The 14,889-nt window shown below is 37.3% G+C and overlaps 1 protein-coding gene across 3 annotated transcripts in view; it reads left to right on the top strand.

Moving 5' to 3' along the window:
• LOC127634243 (actin-binding protein WASF3-like) overlaps positions 1-14,889 on the top strand; it is a 30,840-nt gene that overhangs the window by 1,586 nt on the left and 14,365 nt on the right. For 2 of the 3 annotated variants that reach the window (XM_052113689.1, XM_052113690.1), the window contains exons 2-8: positions 3,259-3,424; positions 6,544-6,678; positions 7,084-7,237; positions 9,287-9,404; positions 10,395-10,576; positions 13,817-14,074; positions 14,584-14,888. In XM_052113689.1, the coding sequence (XP_051969649.1) occupies positions 3,292-3,424; positions 6,544-6,678; positions 7,084-7,237; positions 9,287-9,404; positions 10,395-10,576; positions 13,817-14,074; positions 14,584-14,888 (1,285 nt within the window). In that variant the 5' untranslated portion in view covers positions 3,259-3,291. Of the gene's footprint in view, positions 1-3,258; positions 3,425-6,238; positions 6,453-6,543; positions 6,679-7,083; positions 7,238-9,286; positions 9,405-10,394; positions 10,577-13,816; positions 14,075-14,583; position 14,889 lie in introns of those variants that run through there. The other variant, XM_052113691.1, reaches the window with a different exon arrangement.

Below are 14,889 nucleotides of genomic sequence, written 5' to 3'. Positions count from 1 at the left end.
TCATAGACATGTAACTCATTAGACAAGAACAGTAACAGTGTCTGTATATCTGTGAGGACTAATAGCATATTTGCAGTGCTTTTGAAACCTGACTGTTCTGTTTAGCTTTTTAAAGTTTCAGGTCTCTTTAATTGCTGGACTGAGGCTCTGTACTCAATTTGTCTAGTTTTCACCTTCAAAGTTGGACTGAACTTGGTGGCCACTTGAACTACTATTATTATGCCTTTATTATACAGTCATTGTTCAGATGGCATCAGAGTGTGTGTTGAATGGAGGCGTCAAAAGTTATGGGTGGAAAAAGTGGTGACAAATCAGTTATTTAAAGCTAGAGTATGCTATTTCATTGTCAATAGCATCACCAAAAGAAATAGTTTTCAAACATTTCCCGTTTTCTAGGTGTTGCTTATTTGCCACGTTTTCGCTTATAACTTAACAAAATTTAAACAGAACATAAAATATCACATACCATTACTTAGAGGAGGTGATTATCCTTAAATCGAGCCCACATTCAACCTAATCGGATGCATAGATCATTAGATAATCCACACAAATAATATAATATTATAATGTGCTATCTGGTTAAAAACACATTCACTTTCCTGGATCAGATTACTTTTTTGGAAATTATGTAGTTCGTTGTTCAGCATCCTGTAATGCTGAACCAATCATATTAGGATTCAGATCGCTGCAACCAGAGGTGGAAGTCATCCAAATATGGGCAGAGAGGATTGTTCACTGTAATTACATATGGCCACAAGCAGATGGCGCCATGTACATGACATAGACACAATGATGGCTCAAATGACACAGAATGGAACTGATTGAGACCTCCTTACTCATTCCTGCATGTTTTGGAGAGAGCATACCTTTAGTGATTGTTGTATTTGCATGTGTAATTAGTTCTTATGTACAGTTATTGTGTTTTATTTGTTTGGAGAAGGTTTTGGGTACTAGACTAAATTATATTTGTAATGCTATAACTTTTAATTGCTTTGTCTTATCAACACAAAATTGATACCCCCGTACAAGTAACCTGATTGGGAACAAAACAAAAGGATTGTTTGGGAGCTACCATATTTGCACCCTGAGATATATAATGTCAAATAAGAAAAAAAGTTAATTTTGGCTTTAGTTGTTTTGTGATTTTTCAGTATTTTCTTAGGATGTGTCAGAATTTATCATAACCTATATTATACAATGATACCAAAACACTTGTCCCTCCTTTTTGTTGTTGTTGTTATAAGCCTTTAATTTTGGGCATGCCACTGAAACAAGAAATCTTTAAAAACACCTTCAGAGCTTAAAGGGGTAACTACCTTACAAATGGTTTATTTTTTTTTAGTTGTCTCTGTATTTTCAGCTGGGATTAGAGAAAGTATTTTAGCATGTGCTGTGATTGTGTATAAGTGGATTATGTCTTAAACCAGCCCCAGCTGCATCATTGTTCTTGCTGTTTGGGACGACAGGAAGTCAGAGATGTGACAGAGAGGAACAGGAAGCTTGGAGCTGGGTGTGGAGCAGGAAAACAGGAAGCAGGGAAACAGTCAGATAAGATGACCTCTGAGATGCTGCCCCACCATCCCTTTGTTCTTGTCCCTAATCTTTGACTTTCACCCCCTCCCCCCTTAGCCAATCACACAGCAGATGGCCTCTCAGCTGGCCAATCACTGCAGGTTACTATTTCACAGATGGGAGCATTCTATCACAGCATACAGTTGAGCCAGCTGACATAGCTTAATGAGGTTACTTATGTTCAGGATGAGAAACTTTGTTTCTTAATACTGCACATGTTATTTTCATGTCATGCATAAATTAGTAAAGTAGGAAAATATATTTTATATAATGTTTTATGTATAAACATGATAAGGGGTGATATTTTATCATATGGTGTGTCATTATTATGAATGTCACAGTTTATGATAAATCAGCTGCACCACAGTTTATAGATTGTATTTAAGATAAATACCTACATAGAAAACAATATTGGCATTATTTTACTTATTCGTTTAGACAACTATTATTTTTATTTCAATTTGAAAATCAGCCCTGGTTTTTGTTAATTTGAAGTCAGTTTCCCTAAAAGCATAAAATGCAAACAGTATATCTGAGCAATTTTAGTTTTTTCCCCAAAATTAATCAGACGTTAAAAGCAACATAAAAAAAAGAAAATGCAGGTAAAGATCTAATGCCATCAATAGGGAAAGTCAAAATTAAAAGTATAAAATATCATCAAAGTAATGCAATCCACATAAAACCTTTTTTATGAGAGATTTTTTATCAATGCAGCCATGCAAAAGCAAAATGCAGTAACTACACATTTTTGTTTGATAGCTTTAAAATGTAAGATTTTAGGAACAGACTATAATGCATGAGCCCCTTTCACACATACAACCAGGTAAATTATAGGAAAATCATTGGGTTGCCTGTACTGGTAAATGTACCACATATGTCATTCACAACATCAAAACTGACATTTATAGGTACTAATGATAGAATTTCTCATTAAGGGAAATTGCCAGAGAAAAATGTAGCAGTATTTTCAAAAGGGTCGTGTTCACACATGACCTCTAATCTGAAAATTTCAGTATATTTTCAGGAAAACACTGTATGTGTGAATGGGGCTATTGTCTCATTCTAAAATTATCATATGGTGTGACACAATCATTCACTATAACATTCAAAATAATGTTTTTGACAGCAAGCAAGTTTCCTTTAGAAAAAATTATTGGTTTGTGCCTTTTCTCCTTAGATCTATTGCTGGGCAGCTTGTATGGTGAACAGGATTAGTTTGACTGAATCTGCTTTTCTTAATGCCTTGTAATCCCGCCATGGGAGGCTGCTTGTTGCTCCTCTGGTGCTGATTGAAGCATGGACCAAAAGTCCCTCTCACTGGATTTTTATATGTATGTGGATTAGAGTTGTATGTGTTCGGAAGTATTGAGGTTTACATATGCTGAACTTTGGGAGCATGAGTTCTTCATGACTTCTGATCAGAAGTCAGTCTGGTTTATGTCTAGTCTAGGTTTTTTATTTTTTTTACTAATCACTCATTTCACTTTTCTTGATCTCCAGTTGTCCCAGTTTTATTACAACTCTCTCACAGTGTGTGGGTGTCTGTTATATAATGAGTTGTTGAAAACTGAGGAAACATTATAGTATTTGCGCTTTAGTTCTAGTCTGTATATATGTGTGGTTTTAAGAATATAAGCATACTGCATTAGCATTTTTAAGCATACTGTTTGTCTTTTCTCTGTGCAGGCCAATTGTGGTGTGGCTGTTTAAGGGAAAGCCATGCCGCTGGTGAAGAGAAACATTGAGCCCAGGCACCTGTGCCGTGGGGTGCTGCCCGATGGCATCGGCAGTGAGCTGGAGTGTGTGATGAACAACACACTCTCTGCCATCATACGCCAACTCAGCAGTCTAAGTAATCCCTCTCTCTTTTACACACACACGTTTACATAGCTATCTAATGAGGGACTTTGCTTTGGTTCTACTGTTCTTAAATTAAGCCAGTTATAATTATTGTGGACTAACACTAACTTGTAAATTAAGCAATAAGCCACTAGAGGCTGTGCATTACAGTTATTTTAGATTTTCATGTATTATTAAAAAGAATAAAAGTACACAAATCTTCTGCAAAGTAATAAAGTTCATAAGCCTAACTGCAGGGTGTTTATTTTCTTCTAACATGGGACCACAGTGCCATAGAAACTTAGGGTGGATACTTTTGACTTGTCCAGTCACCTGTTTTCGCATATAGAGTCTGGACTGTATAGCAGCTTAAACTGGCCTCGAGTAATTGCACAGAAATCAACCCGGACGCTAAAAGTCAGTGCATACGCTAAGTCTAGGCGTATGTGGGTTTGGCATAATTGCATGCATGAAGCGCTAATGGGCTGGGTCAGGTGCAATTTAATTCTGAAGTTCCATTCCCTGTCAAGCACCAGCGATATAAACAAAGAAATGTTTTGCGCATTAACTGCGTTCTTGTTGAACGTTAGGCATATTTCTATGACAGTGACACGCTCGTTTTATACACATAGCTCGTGTTTCTCATCAGGATTTGGATGTAGGCTCCATTAAATTATAGAAAATGTAAGTATTATTGATCATAGCGATCAAGTGACACACAAATCATGGCTAGTATTAACAGTGATTGTATCAGCCTTCCAGGATAGGTTGTGGATTTTTGCAAGAACTTCACTTCTACCGGTCAATTATAAAATAAAATCCTTTATTGAAACAAATTTTTTTTACCAAAAATATTTCTAAATTCAAATTAAACTTCAAACAAAATGAAAACATAATCAAAATAAGGAAGTGTTAAAAAGATCCTATATAACCACCTCCTGTAAAATCCAAAAATATTACCCTCTCCAACTTCTTCCACCGGCCAATTTGCAGTGACTTAAAAATCACTCTAAGACAACAGTCCTAAAATTAATGCAAAATAGATAATAAATACAATTGTTAATAGAAAATAATAATAACAATAATAGAAAATAAACCATGACCTCTAGAAAGTTTAACACAAATCACATACATTTCTGTTTCATTAATCGAATAGTGATCATCAGGGACATAATTTGATGTTCCTGTATTTTCAGTGTTTTGTTGATTACAACCTGCTGGTTTAATCTCCAAACTGCAAATGCAGGAGTTGAATTTGGACATTGGATTTTGGACGAAAATAGATGTTATTAGGTATTGAAACGTCTTAGCGTAATTACCTATTTCTCAGGAAAATAGCAAATTGCACTTTGAGCCACTTCATTAACTTACAATACAGCCACAGTTTGTGTGCATACACCCACAGATAGCGCAAACACTCCCACCCATGCCCACTTGCACATTGTGCTAGAACAAAGAATTGTGTTTCAAAGCAGTGCTCTAAAAGTGTGCTTTTAATCACTGAATTTTTGTCAAACCAGCCAATCTGTTATGGATTGACTAACTTAAGAAATAATTTTACAAGGACTTGAGTAGCTCAGCGAGAATTGACGCTGAGTCACAAGTTCGAATCCAGGGTGAGCTGAGTGACTCCAGCCAGGTTTTTTAAGCAACCAAATTGGCCCTGTTGCTAGGGTGGGTAGAGTCACATGGGGTAACCTCCTCATGGTTGCTATAATGTGTGGTTCTCGCTCTCTGTGGGGTGCGTGGTGAGTTGTGCATTTTGAGACATTCCAAATTGGGGAGGAAAAAAGAAAAGAAAGCATTTTCCAGTTTTGTGTGCCACATACATCAAACAGTTAGTACTGGGACCGTGGGCAGTCTGTGGGCGTGCCATCTGAGGCAGAGACTAGCAATCACCTAGCAACCACTCCACCATAGCTACCATAGCAATTCTCTAAAAAATGCATCACTCATATTTTCAACAAAAAATTCAAAAATCAGGTTGCTTTTTACATTACTGTATTTTTGTATTTCAGACTCTTATCCAGAGATTTGGTTTGCAATCATTGTGAAAATAATTTGGTGGTCCATTGGTATCATCAGCTTACAATGCTAGAGGGAAGTTCCCTAAAAATAATTCTACTTGATGGACTGGACCCTATCTTCGTTACATATAAGCATTTTCTTGAAAACATGTCCTTTGAATCAGCAAGTCTCTCCCTGTGTGTCCAGCTAGCATCCTTCCTTTCATACCTCCTTCCCTCTTTTTCCATCCACCCTGAAATCCCCTGTAGTGTCTTTTCTGTGTTGGTGCTGTGTAGTGCATATGGCCTTAAGTAGAAGGAGATGGCCTTTCAGTAGAAGCTAGGTGAATTAAATATAAATGACTGCCCAGTGGACGTGAAGGCAGAGGTGCAGAGTATGTGTGCTTGTGACAAAAATAGTTTATGCAAGTTTGGGAACATGCTTGTTGTGTGTTTTTGGGCATAGTACACTGAAGAGAGTGTAAGTGCGTGATCTGTGATATATATATGGGTGCACAAGGTCATAGGCCAGGAATTTGAAAGGAGCAGACAATCTTCCTTCCTGTAAATATTTTCTATGTGCTTTTGTTAAACACTGGATTTATTAATAGCCTCACTTCTGGGTGATAAAAAAAATCATCTTTAGACATATTCAAACTGTTTTTCTCTAAGAATGTAACTATCTTTTCTGTCCTTAATGTTATGTACTTAATGCTGTATATTTTTTATATGGAAACATTCAGAATTCATAGATACAGAAAACAACTTTAAAACAATCCAGATTTTGTACTATTTATAATAAAAAGTTTCTTCTATCCCAGTTTAATATGCAGAGACAAGTCATTCGTCTTGACAAGTCATGTTGATTTACCCGAAAAGTGTAAACACTGTGGCTCTGTGGGGAATTCATCATTGCTCTGATAATTTGAGTGGCCCAACATGGCAACATTGACTCAACCAGTGCTATAAGTTTGGGACAGGTCTACCAATACCATGGCAGTATGTTTTGGAAACCTGCCATTATTTTCAATAGTGGTAGGTGCAGAAATGACACAATTTACCTTTAATGAATGATATTATATATTTCTTTCACAAATAAAATACTTCACCTTCTCTTATCTCAAAGGTAAACATGCTGAAGACATATTTGGAGAGCTCTTCAATGAGGCAAACATGTTCTGTTTGCGGACAAACTCTCTACAGGATCGGATTGACCGACTTGCCGTCAAGGTCACGCAGCTGGACTCCACCATTGAGGAGGGTGAGTATGTGCTTCTGGAAAACAAGGTTCTCAGGGTAATCTCTCTGTAAAATGTGGCTATCGGTGCTTCATTTCTCCGTAAAAGAAATTGCTGAGGTTACATGGCTCCAGTGTGAGATCAATACCACTGTATTCCTTCTAACCAAAAATCAACAAAAATTAAATAATGCAAAATGTTATGCACCCCACATCTCTTTTACATGACTCTATTACCCTAAGCAAAGCATGCACTTTCATCTCTTTTTTCAATTAAAAGATCAATACTTGAGTTTACTTTACACACTCTGGAGGGCAGGTGTAATAAGTCTCTCTCTCTCTCTCTCTCTCTCTCTCTCTCTCTCTCTCGCTCTCGCTCTCTCTCTCTCTCTCTCTCTCTCTCTCTCCCTCCTCCTTTGCCCCATGTAGTCTCTCTTCAGGACATAAACATGAGGAAGGCTTTCAAAAGCTCTATTATACAGGACCAGCAGGTGGTGTCCAAGAGCAGTGTACCGATCCCGGTGACAGAGATGTACAACTTGAGTGACAAACCCCCACCTCTCAATATTCTCACACCCTACAGGTGTGTGTACGTGTGTGTGTGTGTGTGTGTGTGTGTGTATTTTTTGTGTTTTATTGCCATATGCTTAACTTAAATATATAATTCTCTTAATGAACATTCCCTGATCATTTACCCCCATACAGAGGTGGGTAATAACGTGTTACATTTACTCCATTACATTTACTTGAGTAACTTTAAAATACAAATTTTACTTTTATGAGTAAGTTTTTTGTGGGACTTGTGTACTCTTTATTAAGTACATTTCTAATTTAATAAATTAGATGGTCAAAGTTACAATAGTCGATGTTAATTGAATGAGTGTTATTAAATGTGTAATTTATTGAGAGATTTTTTTTTATGGGACTTTTATGACAGTGGAACTTGCAAGGGCGTTCTGTCACTCAATTCGAGCTCATCACTCCTGCAACAAGCGCTCAAAACAAACACTTTCTTTCACCATGCCTTCATTTTACACCAAGACGAGCGGATATTTCAAAATTAAAATTACAGCTCCGATTTAAGAAAGCATGTGGTGGTAAGTTTTGGCGATTTTGTGCAGAGACGGTGCCAGAAAGGTGAAGAGCTTTGCCAGCCCACTTGCCACCACTTACTCGACTCTAGCCACCCCTGGCAAAAAATCCTGGACACGGCCCTTATTTTGTGATAATGTGAGCATGTCTGTGTCATGATGATGGTCATTTTCAGGGTGATTCTGTATCTATGGGCTCTTAGGACCTCCGTTTATAATTATACATTTTTATATCAGTGCTGCAATGCATCTGTATCCATGTAAACATCCGCATTATGTGTAAATGCCTTTTGCCCTGCCCATCAAGTGCAGACAGTATTTCTGCACATGCACAGCATTTCTACATTTGACAGACACGGCACGTTTTTCTAATGGACAGCAGAGAACAAGCTTTGAACTTATATAAGCTTAACACTTCCAAACAGATAAGGTGCAGTTTACCCTTAGTGTACAGAACTAATGATCTAAATTCTTTCAACTAAATATTGTAACTACCATGCACTAAGAATCCATGTAGGACTTTAAAAATCTGTGAAGTAGCAACAGTAAGCATTAACAAATGGGGGGGAAATAATTAAGGGGAAACCAATAATCCACTCAGCACTCCGAACTGTCTTTTGTAGTCTTCTGATGCCCAATTTCATAGCTGAACCAAACCATACAGTTATTGAAGTGCAGAGGACAAACTTAATGACTGCTGAGTAGAACTGTATCAGCAGCGCAGGTTGAACTTCCTCTGCTGGCGAAGGAAGTACAACCTCTGCTGGGCCTTTTTCACAATGGAGTCAATGTGTGTCTCCCACTTCAGGTCCTGTGAGATGGTAGTGCCCAGGAACCTGAATGACTCCTCTGCTGCCACAGTGCTGTTTAGAATGGTCCAACTAAATTATGTATTAATGTATTCCTAGATAATTAATATATAGTTGAATTGGTGCTTTCAAAATCACAGCAGCATAATTATAATTATTTTCAACCGTAATAGTTAGAATGTAAGTGTTTTACACTCTCTTTGAATTTGAGTCTGAAATATGATTAAGCAATACAGAGCACTCATGAATACTTAAAGCTGGCAGATGTAGTTCATGTGAACGTCAGGTCTCAAGGTAGAGAATGTGGGCCGTTCATGAATACTTTAACAGATCTAATGCAGAATATGTGGAGGGAATGTTTCAAGAGATAACGGCTTTACTCTGACTCATCTTTCTCAGCCTGTTCCACGAAACGCAGTTAATAAAATGTTTGTGATTTCACATAAATGATTAATGGTATTTAATAAACTTTTAAAAATGCAGCCGGTCTGAAAATATGCATTAAGATGCTTTTAAAATCTTTCTCTCCTCTAAGAGGTCGATAAAAGCAATCCTGCAACTGATATTCTGGATGGGAATGGTTACATAAATGTATTTGTAGCCATATTGTACACACTTATTGTGTTATCGAGAGATTCATTGAAAACAAAATGCTTCAGATAAAAAAAAAAAGATAGGTCATACAAATTTTACATTTATTTTTTGTAACAACTCTGACCTCTATTGCCACAGAGATGATGATAAAGAGGGGCTAAAGTTCTACACTGATCCCTCCTACTTCTTTGACCTTTGGAAGGAAAAGATGCTACAGGACACAGAAGACAAGAGGAAAGAGAAGAGACGACAGAAGGTTGACTTTACCTCTCTATTTTAGTCATAGGCTTTTATTTGCCAGGCCCATAAATATGCTGATTATTGGCCATTTCAAATAACAGAAATATTAATTCCCCTTTTTGTCAGTACATTGTCAGTGTATAATCATTTTAAGGTTTTTCACTTTTAGTGAATTTGTTTTAGTAAAAAGTTAATAAAATTGCTATTTGGTGGGATCAAATTTAATCAGTTTAATATACAGTATACACTACCGGTCAAAAACACTTGACTGAAATGTTTCTTATGTTCTTAAAAATCTTTTGATCTGAAGGCGTATGCTTAAATGTTTGAAATTAGTTTTGTAGACAAAAATATAATTGTGCCACCATATTAATTTATTTCATTACAAAACTCAAATTTAATAAAAAAAAAAATACGTTTTTGAAATTGATGACTTGGACCAAATAATGAAGAAAAGCAGCCATAAGTTTCCAACATAGATGGGAACTCCAATATGATTTAAAAAGCATCCCAGGGTGATACCTCAAGAAGTTGGTTGAGAAATGTCAATAGTGCATGTCTGAAAATTATAGGCAAAAGGTGACTACTTTGAAGATGCTAAAATATAACAGTTTTGATTTATTTTGGATTTTGTTTAATCGCAAAATAATTCCCATAGTTCCATTTCTGTTCTTCCATAGTTTTGATGACTTTACTATTATTCTAAAATGTGAAGAAGAAAATAAATTATAATAAAGGATGTGTTTTAAAACTTTTGACCGGAACTGTATATTGTCATTATATCAGCCATCACCCACCCTGCTCTTCAGATATCGTTTTTGGCCATTGAAAAATCCATTAGTTGACGACTACTTTCTTTTTTCCTATACTTTGCCAACAGCCTGAACAGCAGAATGATCTGTGCATGTATAATGAACTTTAAACAGTTGATACGTTATTTATAAGGCTATATCTGATTATAAAACATCTACGTGTGATAATTTTGTGATTTGACGTTTTGCTACAGGAGCAGAGGCAATGTGTGGATGGCACGCTGCAGAGGGAGGTGAAGAAGGTGCGAAAGGCACGAAACCGCAGGCAGGAATGGAACATGATGGCCTTTGATAAGGAGCTGAGACCTGACCATCGACATTCTCACACGATACACAGAGGAGGCTCCACTGAAGGCACCATGTCCCCAGAGCAGAGGTTAGACAGTCTATAGACAGTCTATATGAGCTCTTAAAGGGACAGTTCACCCAAAAATGTATATTCTGTCATAATTTACTCACCCTCATGTTGGTCCAAACCTGTATGCCATTCTTTCTTTCGTGGAACACAATGGGGCTAGAATGTTAGTCTCATTCACCATTCGCTTTCATTGTGTAAAACTTATGCAGTGGAAGTTAATACTTGGGCTGACACCCTGTCTAAACCAGCAAGGGTTAAATAACCTTTATTTTCAACAGAAAAGCACTGCTATAAACTTTTACTTTTTATATAATTATTATTGTAATGTTATTAGTGCTAATGTTGATTAAACATGGTTAGTCACAAAATAATATTTAAATAAGTAGACCAGAGACCAGAAACATCACAAACTGGGTTTAATGTAGCAGTTTAATGTTCTGTTTAAAAATTCAACAAAACAACTCGTGCTTTAGTTCCAAAATTCAAACGTATGATATTTGGTTATTAAAATCAGATTCACCCAAAAACTAAAATTCTTGTCATTTACTCACATTCATGCCATCCCAGATGTGTAGGACTTTCTTTCTTCTGCTGAACACAAACAAAGATTTTTAGAAGAATATATCTGCTCTGTAAGTACAATAGAAGTAAATGGTGACCAGAACTTTGAAGGTCCAAAAACGAGATAAAGTCAGCATAAAAGTAATCCATAAGACTCCAGTGGTTTAATCCATACCTTCTGAAGCAATTCAGTTGGTTTTGTGTTAGAACAGACCAAAATGTATTTAATTCACTGTACATCTTGTCATATCATTATCTTGGCACATTCATGATTTCAAGCTCGATTACACATCCTAGTGCTTGACGCATGTGTAGAGCATATAACAACCTTGAAATCATGACTGCCAAGGAGACTGCTCTCAAGATTTACAGTGAAAAAGGAGTTGTGTTTTGGGATGTTCTCACCTAGAACCATCTGGATCGCTTCAGAAGACATTTATTCAATCACTGGAGTCTGATGGATTATGTTTATGCTGATTTGTATCTACTTTTTGAAGTTCTGGTCACCATTCACTTGCATTTTATGAACCTACAGACCTGAGTTATTCCAAAATACACATTTGGGATGGCACGAGGGTGAGTAAATGATGAGAGAATTTCATTTTTGGGTTAAGTTTTCCTAAAGTGTTCATATACAGTATAACCACCCCTGGAGTTCACGATTTCCAATCCCAGGGCGTGCTGAGTGAGTCCAGCCATTGCAGCGGTATACCACAGTAGGAACATTTACTGTTATCATTCAATGTACATTTGCTTATCTACGGTATTGAGGAAAAAAATGCATCAAGATGGAAAATCTCACCTGCGCATCTCCTTTCCTCCTCGTCTGCCTGTCAGGCTCGTCAACTTGCCCCACACACACACGTGCAGCGGAGAAATGTCAAAGAGAAGCGAGGCCAGGGGTTCTGACATAAGTGAGTGTGTGTGTGTGTGTGTGAGTTAAAGCGTTGTTTCTCAACTGGTGGGTCACAGTTCTATTCGAACTGGGTCACGGTCAGCAGGGAAAGAACAATGCCACGTTTCTCCCATTGAAGATATTTCAGCGGCCGTCCAAGGTATAGCCTATTTAGTACTGCCGAGGCAGATTTAATGGTAATTTCGCAATCAGCTAAAGGCTTCTCATTTGCACGAGTGTAACGGAACTAACTGACCTCAAAACTGATGTGACCAATTTAAATTCTTGTGAGACTTTTTTAGTTTAAAGCATTACAGAGGAAATCATGTCAAACCTCTCAAACAGTAGCAGCCCTGACATGCCAAACAGCACTGAGGAAGAACAGAGCAACACTGTGCTATGCGCCAAATATTACAATGATTACACATCACCTTTACAAAATGATTTCACGATTTTACATAAGTAAAAGTAACTTATATTTTGGAAAGTTTCATTATGAAATAATCTAAAGGTAGAATCTATTAGACCTCATTTTATATCAACAGTGGCAGTTGTAGTTAAAGTTTCAAGATGTGTTTCATCTAGTACTTATTTTTTATACATATTATAATTTGTTATTATTATTACTATTATTTAAGACTAGCAACACTGACGTAATCATGGTAATTAGGAGCCTTTCCTCCTGTGTAATATGTATGTTCTGTTTGAATGATGTTTGAAATTAGGTAACAAACGGGATAATAATGGGCTCATATAAGTAAATATGCTCTTCAATTTTTAAAAGTGGGTAGAGAAAACTTTCTGTAGATTTTGTTGTTGACATCAACAACAAAAATAATGTCACTTGATGCATGTACTTGTACTGGAAAACCATGAACAAAACAATATAAAAGGAAATGTGACCCAGGATACATTAAATACAGGTTAAGTTTTTACTGTGGCGGGTCGACACATGATTTCCAATGTAAAATCTGCAAAACCAGTTGAGTTAAAGGTACAGACAGGAGCAGTCATCAGTATATGTTAACTGTTAATAATCATAGGACATTACTTTAAAGCTCACACAGCTGATGTTATTTTCATTTAGTAGTTCATTTAACATGCTATGCTAACATGCTTTAGTTATATAACATGTTATAGTTACATGCTATTATGTTTAGAATTCAGTTTATTATTATAATTCTGTTAGTTTTCTTATTTATTTTATTTATTTTCAAAGGGGAGACTTTTTTTTACACATACTTCAATTGAAAAAATGGTTTCAAGTTTCAATTATATTCAATAACAAAGCATTTGTTCAACAACAACAAAAAACTCTGTTTTCACTCCTTTAAGTGTCATTGTAACTGATAATAATAATTGTGTAATACCATGAAACCGTGATATTTTCTGAGGCGGTTATCGTACCATGAAAATCCTTATACTGTTGCAACCCTACTCCTAAGCAACCAAATTGGCCTGGTTGCTAGGGAGGGTAGAGTCACATGGGGTAACCTCCTCGTGGTCGCTATAATGTGATTCACTCTCGGTGGGGTGCATGGTGAGTTGTGCGTGGATGCTGCGGTGGATGGCGTGAAGCCTCCACATGCGCTGTCTCCACGGTAACATGCTCAACAAGCCACGTGATAAGATGCGTGGGTTGAGTGTTTCAGACGCGGAGGCAACTGAGTTTCGTCCTCTGCCACCACGAGGACTTAGAGCACATTGGGAATTGGGCATTCCAAATCGGCAAGAAAAGGGAGAAAATAAATCTAATAAAAATACTGTTCATGAATATGAATTCTCTTTCTTGACTACTGCAGGTTTCATGGCCAAGATCATATAGATCATGGTTATCTCAGCATGGCCAACCATGCTGGCCATGCCAACACTTATTCTGGGCCTCCACCAAGTATGGCAGCCCTGGCAGCTCATTCCCATATGAACATGGACCAGGATTACAGGGCTGGATCTATGGCATACCGGTCTGGAACACTAGGCCGTCCACATCAGGCCCCACCCCCTCCCCCATCAACAAACACAATGAATGGCTCCATGTCACTTCCACCTGTCGACTACAGGTTTGTTGTTTTATGTAGCTCTGTAATCAGATTTTTTATATCTAAACAAAGCAGCATCTATCAGGTTTTTTAGAGCTTTCACATGCCGTTTTTTTGAATTGATGTTGCATGGAAGATTTTTACATGAAAAATGGATTTGTCACAACGCAGGATTATTTTAAATGAGCTAGTGAAGGTCAGAAGTTGATTGAAAATTTTGAAAATGTTATGGTCCACAGGATCTAAAACATTTAATTTCCCTAATACATAAATGTACATTTTTATCTAAAATCACGATGATCAATAAAAAAAGTTCATGGACATGTTATACAGTGTAAATGCTGCCACCTCATGTTCAACATACTGTATTTGTTACTGAATGCATCCATGGTATTACTATATGCAATATCCCCAAGGATATTGATCTTTTTTACTTTTATTTTAAATAGCCTTAGAGTATGATATATGATCTGAATAAGCAAGATTGATACATTTCCTTTCTCTTTTTTTTGCTCTTTCTCTCTTGACAGTGTGGATTACATAAATTCTGGCCCCCCACCTCCACCACCAGGTGTTATTCCATCAGCACAAACTGCTTTTGCAATGCCGCCCATGGGCCCAGTTCTGCCTTCAGGCCATCTCGGACCAATGGGAGCTGGCTATGCCCCATCTATCCCACCTACCTCTGGAATAACAGCTGCTCCTCCTCCACCAGTAGCCCCACCCCCTCCTCCCAGTGCAAGCCAATCAATCACTCCCAAATGGCCCTCTGTGCCTAATGAATCCCAGCCCACAAACGATGCTCGCAGCGACCTGCTTGCAGCTATAAGAATGGG

The sequence above is a fragment of the Xyrauchen texanus genome, chromosome 41, assembly GCF_025860055.1.
Source record: "Xyrauchen texanus isolate HMW12.3.18 chromosome 41, RBS_HiC_50CHRs, whole genome shotgun sequence".
Lineage (NCBI taxonomy): Eukaryota > Metazoa > Chordata > Actinopteri > Cypriniformes > Catostomidae > Xyrauchen > Xyrauchen texanus.
This window is presented reverse-complemented; position numbering and strand designations above follow the sequence as displayed.